Source organism: Hypanus sabinus, chromosome 10, assembly GCF_030144855.1.
Source record: "Hypanus sabinus isolate sHypSab1 chromosome 10, sHypSab1.hap1, whole genome shotgun sequence".
NCBI lineage: Eukaryota > Metazoa > Chordata > Chondrichthyes > Myliobatiformes > Dasyatidae > Hypanus > Hypanus sabinus.
The window spans coordinates 39936767-39954614 of record NC_082715.1 but is presented as its reverse complement, the minus strand read 5'-3'; the positions used below and the strand labels follow the sequence as shown (position 1 = coordinate 39954614).

The following is a 17848-nucleotide window of genomic DNA, read 5'->3' as shown; positions in this document are numbered from 1 at the left end:
GTTTTAAATAACTTTTGCAGGGATATTTAATATTATCATCTGCCAGATGTAAACATAACCCATTCCAATGTGCATTCATACCACTTTGTTGGCTAAAAATGCATAGAAAATCAAATCAGTCTCAGAGGCCAGAACTGAATGATGTTCAAAATGTATTTATTTACCAAATGTCACCTGACATTCTCAGCACATTCCATTACAGTGACACTTCTGAATGATCACCATTGTTATAGACAGGCCCATTATGTACACTAATTATACAATAACAGAGTGCATTTAGAAAAAAAGCCTGCTGCATTATCATGAATACCCTACCCATATATTTGAACTCAATTAATATTAATTTCTTTCACAGTTCATCTTTTCAATCGAACTGTTATAAGTTTCAAATGAACAAAGAAATGTGCAATATTCAACCCTCATTATTTGTTATCATGGAAATTTTCTTCCACAGCTGCACTCAGCAACACAATTCAATACCTGACAATAAGATTGAATGCTATTTAATATGCAATCTGCTTCTACTACACACATTTATAACAGTTACCCCCAATCCCCAAGAGTATAATCCTCCCACGATGAAGCAGAATTCTCATTGTTCTGAGCCACTTTATAAGCCAATTTCTGACAGATTTTAAGCTGTTAAACTATTGTGGTGAGGATTCAGTCCGTGATGACAGAGAAGAACCAGAGGTCCATGAGGCAGTAATCATCAGAGAATCAAAAGTGGAGAGAGTCAGTAACTTTAAATTCCTGGGTGTCACTATCTCAGGACCTGTTCTGGACCCATCATATAAATATTATCATAAAGAAAGCACAACAGCACTTCTACATCCACAGGAATCTGTGGAGTTTCAGTATGTCATTGAAAACTTAAGCAAACTTCTACAGATATGTGGTGGAAAGTAATTGGATTATGACCTGGTCTGGGAATATCAATGCCTTTGACCAGAAATTCTTATAAAAGGTAGTGGATTTGGCCCAATACATCATCAGTAAAATGCTCCCAACCATTGAGCACATCAACGTGAAACACTGCTGTAGAAAAGCAGCATCCTTCATCAAAAATCCACACCATGCTCTTTTCCCCCTGCTGCCATCAGATAGAAGGTAAAAGAGTGTCAGGACTCACAGAACTCACTCAGGTTCAGCAATAGTTACAACTCTCAATCATCAAGCTCTTGAACAAAAGGGGATAATTACATTCACTTAAGGACTCTGTTGTATTATTATTTCATGCCTGTTATTTATTGCTATTTATTTATATCTGCATTTGCAGTTTGTTTACAGTTAACAGCTTCCAATGTTTACAGTTCACAGTTACTGTTCTATAGATTTGCTCAGTATGCCTGCAGAAAAAATATCCCAGGGTTGTATGTGTGACGTGTATGTATTCTGATAATAAATTTTATTTTGAACTTCAACCTAATCTCAGCTGCCAGTTTATTGCAAGAAAGACAATAACAGGCAGACCATAGCAGCTTGGTGAGAACCAACTCAGAAGGGGGAGGAGATCATTGCACACCCCGGTTACATTCAAGGTGGAACACACAAACACACAAGCAAGCAACTCTATAACCCAAGCTCAATAACTGAACTTGAACATCTCGCCATTGTCCTACTGAACATGCACACCACCAACTCATTTTAAAACTCGACCAATCAGTAGCGCTGGCTTCAGGGAATGCTGGGGCGAGATGTCGACCACCAGAGCACCAGACTATTTTATATCCCAACATAAGACAGCTGCATATAATTGCACAACAGACTTGGTGGAAAAAGACATTTGTTTAGCATTTCGATCTTGATTTAGAATCCACTTCACAGTAACCTCAGAAAAGTAAAATGACATCATGCTATTGAGTTAACGAAATCCATGAATGCAAGACAAAATGAAATAAGCAAGCTGATGTTTCATTCTTTCCGACGAAAGTGCCCATAAATCAAATGAGATTTTCTAGTTGGAAACAGCTCATTTAAATATTTTAGCGCCAGAAACATTTTTCTCACAATCTTCACCATTTAAACATAAGCCCCTATTTAGAGCCAAAGTGCTAACCTGTTTATCTTTCCTCAAGGCAGCAGCAGCCGAGTTTGTTGCACCATGGGTGGCTCTGCGGCACAGGAGGGAAGGAAAAGGAGTGGGAGAGCTATAGTGATAGGGGATTCCATTGTAAGGGGAATAGACAGGTGTTTCTGCGGCCGCAAACGAGGCTCCAGGATGGTACGTTGCCTCCCTGATGCAAGGGTCAAGGATGTCTCTGAGCGACTGCAGGACATTCTGGAATGGGAGGGTGAAAGTGGTCGTGGTGCACAAAGGTACCAACGATATAGGTAAAAAACGGGATGAGGTCCTACAAGGTTAATTTAGGGAGTTAGAAGATAAACTAAAGAATAGGACCACAAAGGTAATAATCTCTGAATTACTACCAGTACCACATGCTAGTCAGAGCAGAAATAGGAGGATATTTCAGATGAATACGTGGCTTGAAAAATGGTGCAAGGGGGAGGGATTCAAATTTCTGAGGCATTGGAACCAGTTCTGGGGGAGGTGGGACCGGTATAAACAGGACGGTCTGCACCTGGGCTGGACTGGAACCAATGTCCTAGGGGGAGTGTTTGCTACTGCTGTCAAGGAGGTTTTAAACTAATGTGACAGGGGGATGGAGACAGAGGGGTGTAAAATGAGGGTAGAAGCAAAAAGTAGTAAGGTGAAAAGTAAAAGTGGCAGACAGGCAAATCCAGGGCAAAAAGCAAAAAGAGTCCACCTAACAATAGTAGTGAGGTTGGGGATGGCATTAAACAGGAAATATTATTGCATGCAATAAAGGAACAGTAGTTATAATGGCTGACTTCAATCTACATATAGATTGGGTGAACCACATTGGTAAGGGTGCTGAGGAAGAGGATTTCTTGGAATGTATGCGGGATGGTTTTCTGAACCAACATGTTGAGGAACCAACTAGAGAGCAGGCCATTCTAGATTGGGTATTGAGCAATGAGGAAGGGTTAGTTAGCAACCTTGTAGTGCGAGGCCCCTTGGGAAAGAGTGACCATAATATGGTGGAATTCTTCATTAAAATGGAAAGTGACATAGTTAATTCAGAAACAAAGGTTCTGAACTTAAAGAAGGGTAACTTTGAAGGTATGAGATGTGAATTAGCTAAGATAGACTGGCAAATGATACTTAAAGGGTTGACAATGGATATGCAATGGCAAGCATTTAAAGATCACATGGATGAACTACAACAATTGTTCATCCCAGTTTGGCAAAAGAACAAACCAGGGAAGGTAGTGCACCTGTGGCTGACAAGGGAAATTAGGGATAGTATCAAGTCCAAAGAAGAAACATATAAATTAGCCATAAAAAGCGGCACACCTGAGGACTGGGAGAAATTCAGAGACCAGCAGAGGAGGACAAAGGGCTTAATTAGGAAAGGGAAAAAAGATTATGAGAGAAAGCTGGCAGGGAACATAAAAACTGAATGTAAAAGCTTTTATAGATATGTGAAAAGAAAAAGATTGGTCAAGACAAATGCAGGTCCTTTACAGTCAGAAACCGGTGAATTGATCATAGGGAACAAAGACATGGCAGACCAATTGAATAACTACTTTGGTTCTGTCTTCACTAAGGAGGACATAAATAATCTTCCAGAAATAGTAGGGGACCGAGGGTCTAGTGAGATGGAGGAACTGAGGGAAATACATGTTAGTAGGGAAGTGGTGTTAGGTAAATTGAAGGGCTTAAAGGCAGATAAATCCCCAGGGCCAGATGGTCTGCATCCCAGAGTGCTTAAGGAAGTAGCCCAAGAAATAGTGGATGCATTAGTGATAATTTTTCAAAACTCCTTAGATTCTGGATTAGTTCCTGAGGATTGGAGGGTGGCTAAAGTAACCCCACGTTTTAAAAAAGGAGGGAGAGAGAAACCGGGGAATTGCAGACCGATGAGTCTGACATCGGTGGTGGGGAAAATGCTGGAGTTGGTTACCAAAGATGTGATAACAGCACATTTGGAAAGAGGTGAAATCATCGGACAAAATCAGCATGGATTTGTGAAAGGAAAATCATGTCTGACGAATCTTACAGAATTTTTTGAAGATGTAACTAGTAGAGTGGATAGGGGAGAGCCAGTGGATGTGATATATTTAGATTTTCAAAAGGCTTTTGACAAAGTCCCACACAGGAGATTAGTGTGCAAACTCAAAGCACATGGTATTGGGGGTATGGTATTGATGTGGATAGAGAATTGTTTGGCAGACAGGAAGCAAAGAGTGGGAGTAAATGAGACCTTTTCAGAATGGCAGACAGTGACTAGTGGGCAGGGACTAGTGGCAAGGCTCAGTGCTGGGACCCCAGTTGTTTACAATATATATTAATGATTTAGACAAGGAAATTTAATGCAGCATCTCCAAGTTTGCGGATGACACGAAGCTGGGCGGCGATGAGGAGGATGCTAAGAGGATGCAGGGTGACTTGGATAGGTTAGGTGAGTGGACAAATTCATGGCAGATGCAATTTAATGTGGATAAATGTGAGGTTATCCACTTTGGTTGCAAGAACAGGAAAACAGATTATTATCTGAACGGTGGCCGATTAGGAAAAGGGGAAATGCAATGAGACCTGGGTGTCATTGTACACCAGTCATTGAAGGTGGGCATGCAGGTACAGCAGGCGGTGAAAAAGGCAAATGGTATGTTGGCATTCGTAGCAAAAGGATTTGAGTACAGGAGCAGGGAGGTTCTACTGCAGTTGTACAAGGCCTTGGTGAGACCACACCTGGAGTATTGTGTGCAGTTTTGGTCCCCTAATCTGAGGAAAGTCATTCTTGCCATAGAGGGAGTACAAAGAAGTTTCACCAGATTGATTCCTGGGATGGCAGGGCTTTCATATGAAGAAAGACTGGATCGACTAGGCTTATACTCACTGGAATTTAGAAGATTGAGGGGGGGATCTTATTGAAACGTATAAAGTTCTAAAGGGATTGGACAGGCTAGATGCAGGAAGATTGTTTCCGATGTTGGGGAAGTCCAGAACGAGGGGTCACAGTTTAAGGATAAAGGGGAAGCCTTTTAGGACCGAGATGAGGAAAAACTTCTTCTCACAGAGAGTGGTGAATCTGTGGAATTCTCTGCCACAGGAAACAGTTGAGGTCGGTTCATTGGCTACATTTAAGAGGAAGTTAGATATGGCCCTTGTGGCTAAAGGGATCGGGGGTATGGAGAGAAAGCAGGTACAGGGTTCTGAGTTGGATGATCAGCCATGATCATACTGAATGGTGGTGCAGGCTCGAAGGACTGAATGGCCTACTCCTGCACTTACTTTCTATGCTTCTATGTTTCTATTTCATTTGCAAGGGTGAAGTTTAACAGTTAAAAACCATTATTATTTATGAGACCAACGTGTTTAAACAACATATGGTAAATAGGCTGAAATCCAAAATGGGCTTTGAGCCAGGGCTAACAGCAGGAGTGACGATCAAATGCTCGGCCAATAACGTGACTTTCAAGGAGGAGGACGAGGAGGCAGTAGAATACTGACCGACACAGATAGTTCAAACTTTGACGCCCAGCTGCAAAACATGAAAGTCTTTGGAGGAACTCAGGGTGACAAGTTAATAGTGACATTTTCAAATTTCTCCTTTTCAACAAGAGTGAGGGAACACATGCTCCTGACTGTGCAGTTGGAGAACAGGCAGGCAACATTGCCTTCTTGTGGAAATACAAGAACTTGCCAAATGCTCTGCGTTAGAACTCATTTTCACTACTCAGAAATTCCCCCCACCCCAAATGTCAAAATGAGGTCTGTCATTTTTTTTCTGTCAGACAGAATCATACATTTTGCAGGTAAAATGAAATGCTGCTTGTTATTTATGTATACCAAACCATCTAAGCAGAGTGCAAATTAGACCCTCAACAGTTTTCAGCGGCATAGAGATGGGCACAGCACAGCACAGCAAGCTGTAACAGCAGTGACGACGCACGTGCAAGCTGTTCAGAGCAGGTAAGAACACCCTGCTGCTCGGCCTGAGGTGCACTGCCCCTATTATATTGACCAGTGGCCAGGTAAGAACACCCTGCTGCTCGGCCTGAGGTGCACTGCCCCTATTATATTGACCAGTGGCCAGGTAAGAACACCCTGCTGCTCGGCCTGAGGTGCACTGCCCCTATTATATTGACCAGTGGCCAGGTAAGAACACCCTGCTGCTCGGCCTGAGGTGCACTGCCCCTATTATATTGACCCTGAAGCAGAATTGGGTGTGACTCAGTGGAGTGTGGTGTGGAGGGACCAGAAAAAGCTGCAGAGGGCTGTAAACTCGGCCAGCTCCATCACCATTTGCACTACCCTCCCCACCATTTAAGTCACCTTCAAAAGGCAATACCTCAAAAGGGCAACATCCATCAGTAAGGATTCCCACCACCCAAGACATGCTCTTTTCTCATTACTACCATCAGAAAGGAAGTACTGGTCTCTGAAGACACACACTCAAATGGTTTAGGAATAGCTTCTTCCCCTCTGCCATCAGATTATTGAACAGACAATTAACTCAGTTACTACCGTAGCAGTTACTTGAAAACAAACCAAAACTGCAGATTGAGTTTTGGACATTGACACTGTCTGACACACTTCCAAAATAACAGATTTCCAAATTCAAGAAGGTATGTTCGATCCTTTATTACGAAACCAGCAAATCTGAACAATCTTATAAAACTTACAAAACTGAAACTCACCATTCGGAGAAATAAACAGTATAACGGTGTCGTAACGGTCTAATTAGCAATCGATTAGCAAATTAACGTAATAGGGAAATTATCAATCTCAGTGTTCTAGCGGTCAACAAAAAATATCATCCCGGCTCACCACCTTGCCCTAATCAGACTAACCTGAACCTAAAGACAAAGCAAGGATACATAACTTCAACCACGCCCCAAACCGCGTGACAAATGATCCAAAATAAAACATGCAACACAGACTGATAGAAAAGAGATACAGTACAACTACCTCACTATTTTTGCTGTCCTGTATACTTCAGATACAATTGTAATTAATAGTACATTTTTCTGTATTGCACTGTAAAACAACAAATTTCACAACATACGTCAGTGTTAACAAACCTGATTCTGTTCTCACAGATTCTCACCTCTGAATCTGTACATTGTGGATTAAAGGTTGTTCAACAGTTGAAACAGCCAATGAGTTTTCAAGAATGAACAATAACTGTACGGACAATATTCTTAAGGCTTGTTTCTTCTGAATGATGGCTCACAGGCTCAGGATAAGATTTAGATGTGTGATGATGAAGAATTTCTTCACTCAGTGGACCATGAATTATTAGTACTCTCTACCCAAGCGGACTGTGGAGACTCGTTTACTGAGCATATTCAAGACAGTGACTGTTTCCCAGAGATTTGATCTGCCAGAATAGTTGGGCTGATACTGGAAGTTCAACCCTGCTTCCCAGAGATTGTGGGACCTTCCACTTCAATTTCTATTCTTCAAGGAAAAGACAGTGCTTCCTGAAGATATTGGCTTTCTATGGGACTTCGTCACTCAGGAGGAAAGGCTTGGGGTGAACACCCCTTAACGTAAGGCAGCACTGCCAACATTCTTCCCGCTCTGTGCTAATTCCTCACAACTCTCTCTCTACTGATCACAGTGCCCTGTACACGTAAAAGATCTGCTCAAACTTTTAAAAGAGAACAAGAATTTATCACCTGTTTCCAAGGCAGCACATACCTGCAAATATTTATTCATTTTCCAATTATGCAAGATTAATTTCTGCAATTTGACTGGAGAGTAAACTTGGAAAAAAAATCCACATGCTTTCAAGTGCTTTGGAAATCAATGTACTGCTGGTGTTTAGCTAGTTGTATTTTAATTGAATACACATTCCAGAATACTATTCATGTGGTGGAGAAACCTGAATCATAACTTTGTTAACAACAGGAAACACGCACATACGCTGATCTCAGAATTATCATCTGGTCAAGGCAGGCTGAAAATTTCTATCTCACAGCTCAGTCTTTCAGCTTAGTATAATTAGACCAGGATGGCATATTTACCAATTTTTGCTCTCAATGTGCAAGACACCACCAGCTTGGAGGTCACTGCAACACCCAGGGATACAAGAACATCAAATGGCATAGAACATTTGTCAAAAGTGCTCTGCACAGACCAGGCACACAAACAGGAAGAAGCTCACACTCTAAAGTCATTTAAAATTAAAGGTCTGATGTCTAACTTTACCCGAGCTAATGCTGGGGAAGTCAGGATGGCCATTTTCTCCTATATGGCTTCTTCTTTAAAGTGCCTCTCTTAGTGGCTGGTCGCATTATCAAACTCAGGCCCACCTTTCTGTATCCCTACCAACCAAAATGGCCGTTCCCCCATCTAGACTGTCTTGATTGCCCAATTCAACCTTCATCATCAACAATCCTCTCTCTGTCCCATTCCAACTTTCCTGATCTCACCTAACTCTTAAAATTGACCATGTCAAATACACTAAGTTTTCAATTTCATCTCTATACAGATATGCTCAGCGGCTGCTTAATCGGTTTCTCCTGTACAGAGTGTCTATTCATTGGCGTCTGCTGTTGTCAAACGTTGTGCATTTGGAGATGCTCTTTCGCACACCACTGTTGGAAGGTGTGATTATTTGAGTTCCTGTCAGCTTGAACCAGTCTGGCCATTCTCCTCTGACCTCTCTCATTAACAAGGCATTTCCCCTCCCCCACAAATACCACTCACTAGATGTCTTTTTTTATTATTTTGCACCATTCTCTGTAAACTCTAGAGACTGTTGTGCTTGAAGATCCTGGGAGATCAGCAGTTTCTGAGATACTCAAACTATTCCAGCTGGCACCAACAATCATTCCAAGGTCAAGGTCATGTACATCACATTTCTTTCTCATTCTGATGTTTGGTCTGTACAACAGCTCAACTTTTGACCATGTCTGCATTCACTTATGCATTGAGTTGTTGCTACAAGATTAGCTGATTAAATATTTGCATTAACAAACAGGTGTACTGAATAAAGTGGCCACAGTGTAAATTTGAATGGTGTATTTATGAACTGAGCTTCAGAAAAATATTATTTCCCTATAAAGTCTTATGAAAGTTGCAGGCTTATGTGGGAGTGAAGTAAATTTTAAATTTATTCAGCAGCTCATTTCTATAGAATCAGATATTTCAAGATCTCTTAATATTTTGAACACAATTTCAAGTAAAATGTTGTAGTTAAATTTCCTAACAGTGCTCTTGCTTCAACTATCAAGTTTCCTCAAGATTATATTTATTGACAATGTATTTTCAGCTTTGGTATTTCTAAATGTAATGCAATTTCTTAAGAATTCATATGCTGGAACACATTAAACAAAATTTATTTTGAGTGAACTGGCACTAAAAATGGCCAAACACATCGTTTCAGGTTCAACTATGGAAAAGAGGCAGTCTTCCATCTCTCCTGTTAGGATACAGGATTATACAGGATAATGGTCACCATGGAGATCAATTTAGAAGCTGCCTTTCAGCTGGGAAGTCATATCAATTATACTTATGGAAAACAGTGGCCATGGCTCTTAGCTTCAAATTAAAAGGTCACTAGATTTTGTGCTGTGATATCTTGACGTGATATGATTCTGCCCAATAACTTGTCTTAACTTCAGTGGATGTTCTTCAAAACTCACCCAGAAGTGACATGCACAAGTGGCAAAAAAATCCATTAGCCCAAACGTATTAACCATATAACCATATAACAATCACAGCACGGAAACAGGCCATCTTGGCCCTCCTAGTCCGTGCCAAACCCTTAATCTCACCTAGTCCCACCTACCCACACTCAGCCCATAACCCTCCACTCCTTTCCTGTCCATATACCTATCCAATTTTACCTTAAATGACACAACTGAACTGGCCTCTACTACTTCTACAGGAAGCTCATTCCACACAGCTATCACTCTTTGAGTAAAGAAATACCCCCTCGTGTTTCCCTTAAACTTCTGCCCCCTAACTCTCAAATCTTGTCCTCTAGTTTGAATCTCCCCTACACTCTGGCAAACTTGACACTGCGTCTGCACCAAACACACCTAGACACGCTTATTTGCAAAATGTTCGACTGGAAGCAAAAACAGCTCACTCCCGTCCAAGAACATATTTTGCTCAACTTTCTCCAATTACTTATGCTAATATTCATATTTCCTATTGGTCTCTCAATCAAAGTCTCAATGAATTTATGAATTAAAAAGCACAGGCAAATGTGATTAAAATCACTGAGTTTAATTTTACAGCAAGGAAAGGGAGCTTGACTCAAGATGTCGAAAGTGATGAAAATTTGCTTCCGCTGCACTATCAGGTCATTCAGGTATGACTCTGTCCAGCAATCTTTAAGATATCCAGATAACGCTATTATTTTCAATCCCCAAACGTGATCATGTTTAAGCCCTCAACAAAACAATGCACCGTGAACATTCTCCATGATTAAACACATCATAATCACAAACCTGTTAAACATGAGCTAATATAAACTTGGGTGCTGAATTGCTCCAAACATCTCACCTGTTGTGGGAAACAGGCTCGTACAGCATGTTCTGTGTAGCCAAAAGATGGGCCTTCAAATACAGCAGTGGGCAACTTCAAAACCTCCCTCAGGAACTGGTCAAACTTCATGTACATCATTATTCCATTGGAGTCAGATATTTGTGAGAAAGTGTCTGTAAAAAGGGGAGAGAATGATTTTAAGAAATTAGTTGATAAAGTGATAAAAACTGAACAAATTCAAAGAAAGGAAATATTGAAGGACATCATTGTGGAGCATTTGCATACCAATGTTAAATGCCATGAAGCAGACTTGGCAGGTTCGTCCACACACTTCATTGCACTGCCAAAATGCCAAATGGATCAGAAAAGCACATCAGCAGTTCTAGCAACACACCACTAATCCATGTTTACAGACAGATGGAGTGAAAACAAAAATCTAGAGATATACCAAACGCCCAACTTATTGGCTGCAAGTCACAAGAGCAGCATTATGATCGTTAGATAGCAAAAATCACTGAGATTCATAATATAATTACCCAATAACTCAGGTTACCATGTATTTCAAAGGAGGAGCACATAAATTATTCTGGGATTGAAAGACTTGTCATATGAGGAGTGTTTGATGGCTCTGGGCCAATATCATTGGAATTCAGAAGAATATGGGTGGATTTTGTTGAGAGCTATCCAATGTTCAAAGGCCTTGATAGAGTGGATGTAGAGAAGATGGTGGGGGAGTCTAAGACCAGAGGGGACAGCTACAGAATAGAAGGGCGTCCTTTTAGAACAGAGATGAAGAGGAATTTCTTAGCTAGAGAGTGGTGAATCTGTGGAATTTGTTGCCACAGGCAGCTGTGAAGACCCAGTCATTGGGTATACTTAAGGCAGCCGTTGATAGATTCTTCATTAGTCAGGACTTGAAGGGATTTGGGAGAAGGCAGGAGATTGGGGCTGAGACCGAAAACTGAGTCAGTCATGATGAAATGGTGAATTACATTTGATGGGACAAATGGCCAAATCTGCTTCCATATCTTATAGTCTACCTCAATTATCTCCCTGTTACTTCCAATTAATGCCTTATCAATGACATGGGATCATCTCCCTTCCCAGATTAGCTCAATAAAAGACAACTGTCTTTCACACAAATGTTTCAAATGTGTTATAAAAATCTGTACATATGACATTCGATTGCTGTTGGTCTATCCACCACTTCAGCCGACTTTCTTTAAATCCACAACTATTTATGGAATCAGCTGGGTTCAGCTTACCCAGCCTTTATCTCTCCAAGTGCTGACTTTGCTGCCCGTGACAGATTCCAGCAAACAAACCTCCATGAACAAACGAGGTACTGTTCCTCGGCTCGAACATTCCTCGTTTCTGCGAGCAATTTCACATTTCACCCTTTTGGTAATTACACAAATCAAAATGAACACTGAAATTTTTAAGTCAGCATTTAAATGACACATGATCCAGCAAGCCCTTCAGAGATAATTTAGAGAGCTCAGCTAAAGGTCACGTGCCTGGCCTTGCTGTAAGGTACAGGAATGATCAGAAGCAACACTGTGTTTGGGGAGGAAAAAAAAGCAAGAAAAAAGTGGAAAGCTAACATTTGAATCATTCTAGTTAACTTACATGATCAACATTTCATTCATTTCACTTTCCTTTGAACAATAATATTCAGATTAAACATATAAACACTTGTTTGTTGGAAATAATAAATGAACAGATGCAGCTGCTAGGATTCAGCACAACTCAAGGCAGGAGATGATGAACATAAGTGTAAGGCTGTGGCATCAGAATTCAGCAACCCTGTACCATTGTTCTAATATGTACAACATTTACATCTGAGGAGCTCACATTTCAGAGTCCCATTCATCCATCACCCATGTGTTCACAGGCTTCCAACTTCAGGTAAAGTTAAGCATCTGCTTTGACAACTGGGGAATCCAAAAACCTAAGTGTGTGCTTACCACGAAGGTCAGGAATGTTTATCAGAGGTTTGTAGGGTAACCTAACTGACGGCGGCGGAGCTAGCTCACAACCACCAACTTTGAGTGGGTGTTTCACTTCAAGAGGCCGGTCTGGTGTGATGCGGTAATCACCTAAAGGGTTTGTAGCACACTCTTGACTTCAGGTTTGGGAGTTCAATAAAATGTGTTAACGTTTTTTCTTAAACGCAAATTGCCTCACTTTATCTTATTGGCAAAAACCTACAGATTTAGCTCTGGCTGCAGTGTCTTATCCATTCACTGCCATCACTTGAAGTGGCTACAAACTAATATTGTTTATAGTACATTGAGCTACTGTTGAATTGATGCACTGATTTATTGAAAGGTCTCTATTTTAGTTGATTCATGATGAATCCAGAATATTACCTCTGATCAATCCTTACATACCAATTGAACCAGCTGGATTCAGACAACACCACAGTACCAGTGCACAAGTTCTCGCACTTATATCTTACATCGTATCAGGATTTGAGCGAAACAGGAGCAATCTTTATCAATTTATCCGCTGCATCTGACACCTTTTGGAACCAATGCCTAATATTAAAACTAGCCTGAACCATCCCATGTCAAAAGATCCTATGCCTTCACCAGAGAATGACAGGCACCCGTTCTTTCTTCACCCCCCTAGGACGTGACACCAGTTGCATTATGAAATTCTGCAATGGCATCCCCCAAGGTCAGCTCTGACTCCAACCTTGTTCCAACTGTACTTCAGTGACCTCCTTGAAACCAAATCTGCTAAATTTGGATCCACTGATAACTGGGCCATAGCCTTCCAAATGAATCATGTCAAATCCATTGAAAAAAACCTTACCCAAGGTATCAACTCCCTATCCAATACTTCTCAAAGTGGTACCTAAATATTAATGTCAACAAAACAGTAACTTCCATATTTTATTTGGACAATTGACAAACCAAACTTAAATATCAAACTAAATGACAAATATCTAACCGACAATCCACACACGCCCGAAGTACTCAGGAAGCACTCTCTCATCTAAGAAGAAGAAACTAAAATCCAGATCGGCCATGATCAGGAAGATGGCAGGAACCAAATGGGCGCTAATCAGTCAGTCCTGCGAACATCTAGCCTCGCATTATGTTTCTCAGTCACCAGTATTGCGCACCCACCTGGGAGAGAAGTGCTCACACAAATATCATCAGTACACAGCTCTATACTTAATCCATACCATAATCTCAGGAGTGCTAACCTGTCAAATAGCTCCCAACAATGAGCAGGATCGCACCCCCGGAGATCCGTGGAAGAGCAGCTTCAGCAAAGTTCTGCAAGTATATCCAAAATATGCCCAACAATATTCCAGTTTGTAAACACATGGAAAATGCTCCTCCAACTTCCTGACTCAATTCCCAAAAGGCTTTCTTCAACTTGAGAAACCTTGTTTCCTTTGACAAACACACACTGAATAGTGCCAATACTGGCACACCAACACGACCCCGTGACCACACCTTTCCCCTCCCTAGCTTTACTACAGCTGTCAGAAAAAACCGGACAGCTGCAAATAAGCTCTGAAGTTGACATGACAAAACATCACAAACCCCAGCTTGCCCCTGTGGTGCCCCAACCTAGGATGTCCTCCACCTGGTTGAAACATGCCCTCTCACCAAGATCCAAGACAGCTTTGCTGTGGTCCACCAATGAAGCCATGAGCTGGAGGGATTAGCTCGACAAAAAACAATTAGAAGTGTGAAGAGAAAAACAACTGCCATGCGAAACAACAATAATTTTAGTTCAAACATTAAAAAAATTGCTGAAAAATACCCAGAAGAGATGTAGAAGAACAGGAAAAAGATAATAGAAGGTATAAAAATATGATTTCATACCCTCAACCAACCAAGCAGCCATTAAATACAAGAGATTGGGCAGATGCTGCATGTGTTGGCCAACCACTAAACATATCCCAAATTACAGAGGGTTCTTGAATTGACCTGCATAACCCTAGTCCTCCCTCAAAAACAGAAAGCTACTGCATACCTCTTGCATTACCATGTGCATTGTTGTTTTATATCAAGCTTAGACATAACTGAGAATATGGCAATAAACTCTACTTGACTTGAGTGCATATGTAATTGCCAAACTACAGAAACTAATAGAACCATAGGATTCAGCTCAATGTCCCCCCGGCTAGTTCAGCATTGGAGCAGTACAAACTAATCCTTCCAATCTCTCCAACTTGTGAAACCTTGTTGACAATTTGACTGCAATTAACAATGATTTTCCCCACATTTGAAGACTAATACTGACAATTAAATTCTATTGTGAAATTCTTCCTTTCCTTCATCGTGACATGAAAATAACTAGTGGTCACCATCCATTAAGGAAGAATGCAATCATCATTTGAGGTAGCAATGATGACCACTTTTAATGAAATCACCCAGGAAAGACTGAGTCAATAGGCTTGCACCTGAATTCCTAAAGAACTAAAAGGAAAACAAGAAACAGTGTAATGATAATTTTCAAATTGTTTCCTAAACAAATTCTCTCTCCACTAATGCAGTACCACATGGCTGCCACCGGAGAGCAAGCAAACATAACCATGGTGTCTTAGAACAACAGGCGATAGGGTGGTAGACTATCTTTGATTTAGCTTTGCAGTCGACCACTTACACCAAACTTCTCACTGTTCACATTGTTCAATTTGTTTATTTTGTGTTTTAATTTTCAGCAAACAAGTCATGATAGTATAGAAGTACAGGTTATAGAGCCCTAAAACTAAACATGGGTGAAGTTAACTCCATTTCTTTAATTATTACAATGCAAAATTTATGCATGAACTTCAAAGCAGGATCACTTAACAAAATAAAGTGTTCTGGAAAGTAATTTTAATTACTTCTTAGAGCTTAAAATTTATAGTAACAGCAAAAAAAAATGTTATTATCACAAACAAGAGAAAATCTGCAGACGCTGGAAATCCGAGCAATACACACAAAATGCTGAACTCTGAAGGCCAGGCAGCATTTATGGAAAAAAGTACAGTCAATGTTTTGGGCTGAAACCCTTCAGCAGGACTCGTGTAATTATCAGTTTGCTAATGATTGCTGTGAATCTCCCATCATAAATCAATGGCAGGACACTTATGAAATAACTTATGAAATATCATCCAGTGGGGACCATGCCAAGTCTGGTGGGCTTTGTAGTTAGATTAAGTTGCAACTGACACCAAACTATATAGGGCACCAGTAAGTGACAGAACTAAAAGACAAATGCTTTATGTAAGAATTATTCTTACAGAGATAAATTGCTGAGGATGATAACTTGAGTTGAAAATTCCAGTAACAACATAAACTTACACAAAAGTCTTGAGAAAATACTGCTCAGCACAATTCAATAATTTAACATTATCCATTGCCAGGGATGGAAGCTAACAGGATTGTGACTGGTAATTGAGGGAATAATCTTTCTTCCAGAGCCAATACGCTGCATTTCAACTGTCATCTCCATTATCCTTCAGAATGGAGTGCAGGTATGGTAAAAGGGTCTGAGGTTGCTGACTGCTCATTACGGAAATTGCTGGATAATGGAGAAATCACAAAATGTTCATTCTACTCACGGCATGCAAATCAAGTAAAAATATAAATTAATATTATTTGATCTTTTTTGAACCACAATTTGTTGATATTCAGTCGAAAGATATTGACGTTAGAATCACAATGTAAAAAATGTCTTACACCAACTCCAGTTAAGAGTGGATAATTAATTTGGAATAATCAGCGTGCAGATACTGCAAGTGAAGGAAGGTTCTTCCTTAAAAATAAAACATAAATCAACAGTGGCAACAAAGTTTGCAATTTTTTAATACAGTTAGTGATTTGATTTACCATTCAAAAAGATCAGCAGCACAAGAACTGTGTCACAATAGTCACTTCCCTGTCTACAATACAAAATACTGGAAATACAGAGCAAGTCAGGCCACATGTGGGAAGAGAAACAGGGTTAACATTTTAGGTCTAAAACCACTTATTGAAACAGGAAAGGTGACAAAAGTTTGTTAAGCTACAGGGAGGGTGGAGTATAGGGGTGTGTCTCTGAAGAATAAATCAGGAAGGATAGAGTGATAAACTGTCCTTAGGGACAAGCTGTAAACAAGATAATCTGGTCATTAAAGTGGATGCAAGTAGTTCAAGAGTGAGAATTTAAAAAAAAGAATGCAGGACTTGTGAAATGCAGAGTAGGAGAACGTGCCTGGCAGATCAGACTTCAGCATGCCTTTCATTTGTGAGTAGAAAAGAGTAAATAATAAGCAGAGCTAAAATCGATAGAAGCAGAGGAATTAAATAACGAAAGGTTGTTAAATTTAATGTTGAGCAAGGAGGGTTGCAACTTTGCCAAACTGGTGCTTCAAGTGGGATGAAGAATTAAAGTGGCAGATATCAGAAAGCCCAGGGTCCCCATCCCTGCAGAGTAAACACAAGTGCTCCACAAAGCAGTCACTCAATCTGCATTTGGACAAGAGATCACATGATGAACACTGAATGCAGTACACTGCATTAGAAGTGCACATGAATCACTGCTTCATCTGCAAAGACTGTCCCAACCTGAATGAAACAGAAGAGGGAAGCAACAAATCCTTGTTTAAATGCTTGTATTGTAGTTCACAGCTTGTATAACTTGCTTACAGTTCATTCAAAGTAAATTTATTACTAAAGTATATACATGTCACTATATACGACCCCGAGATTCATTCCCATGGCCACCCGAATTTTATCCAATCAGAGACATCCCCTCTATTGTGTTTTTTATATTTATATGTACCGTGGGTTACTAATAAAGAAACTTCTGAAAGAAATAGAACTTTTATTTAACAACAACCACAACGTGCTTAAAATGCCATGTTTTCCCCAATCTATCATTCCTGCACATGCTCAGAACTCTTTTCAATCACGTTCTTACATGTCATATCACCACATCTTCCTTTCCTTAAAAAAGAAAAACAATTAGCAATACAAACCAGAGCAAATGCATAATTTAACATGTCTCTCAGCCTCCCTGGGGGTTTATGAACACAAGTCCTCCTTCTAAGTGATTCACACAGTTCTTGTGTTTTGTTGTTATTTTCATATTTCGTCTGGTCTGCATCAGTTAACTGAAACTTTGAAGTTGGCTCTTTCTTGAGGTCTTTGCGATTTCTTCTTAACACTGCTCCTTCTTCTGTTTGGACCACGTATGATCTGGGTTGTACTTCTTCAAGTACTGTAGCTTTCTCTGTCCATGTGTTCACTTTGTCTTGTATCCTTACTTCATCTCCTTGGTGTAGTTCAGGTAACGGATGAAAACATCCGTCAAAGTATG

At 40.3% G+C, this 17848-nt stretch overlaps 1 protein-coding gene across 13 annotated transcripts in view; it reads right to left on the bottom strand.

The window, feature by feature from the left end:
* Positions 1 to 17848, bottom strand: part of LOC132400603 (dystrobrevin beta) — a 488265-nt gene that overhangs the window by 279951 nt on the left and 190466 nt on the right. For all 13 annotated transcript variants that reach the window (XM_059981722.1, XM_059981724.1, XM_059981723.1 and 10 more), the window contains one exon: positions 10553 to 10707. In XM_059981722.1, coding sequence (XP_059837705.1) covers positions 10553 to 10707 — 155 coding nt within the window. The remainder of the gene's footprint in view (positions 1 to 10552; positions 10708 to 17848) is intronic.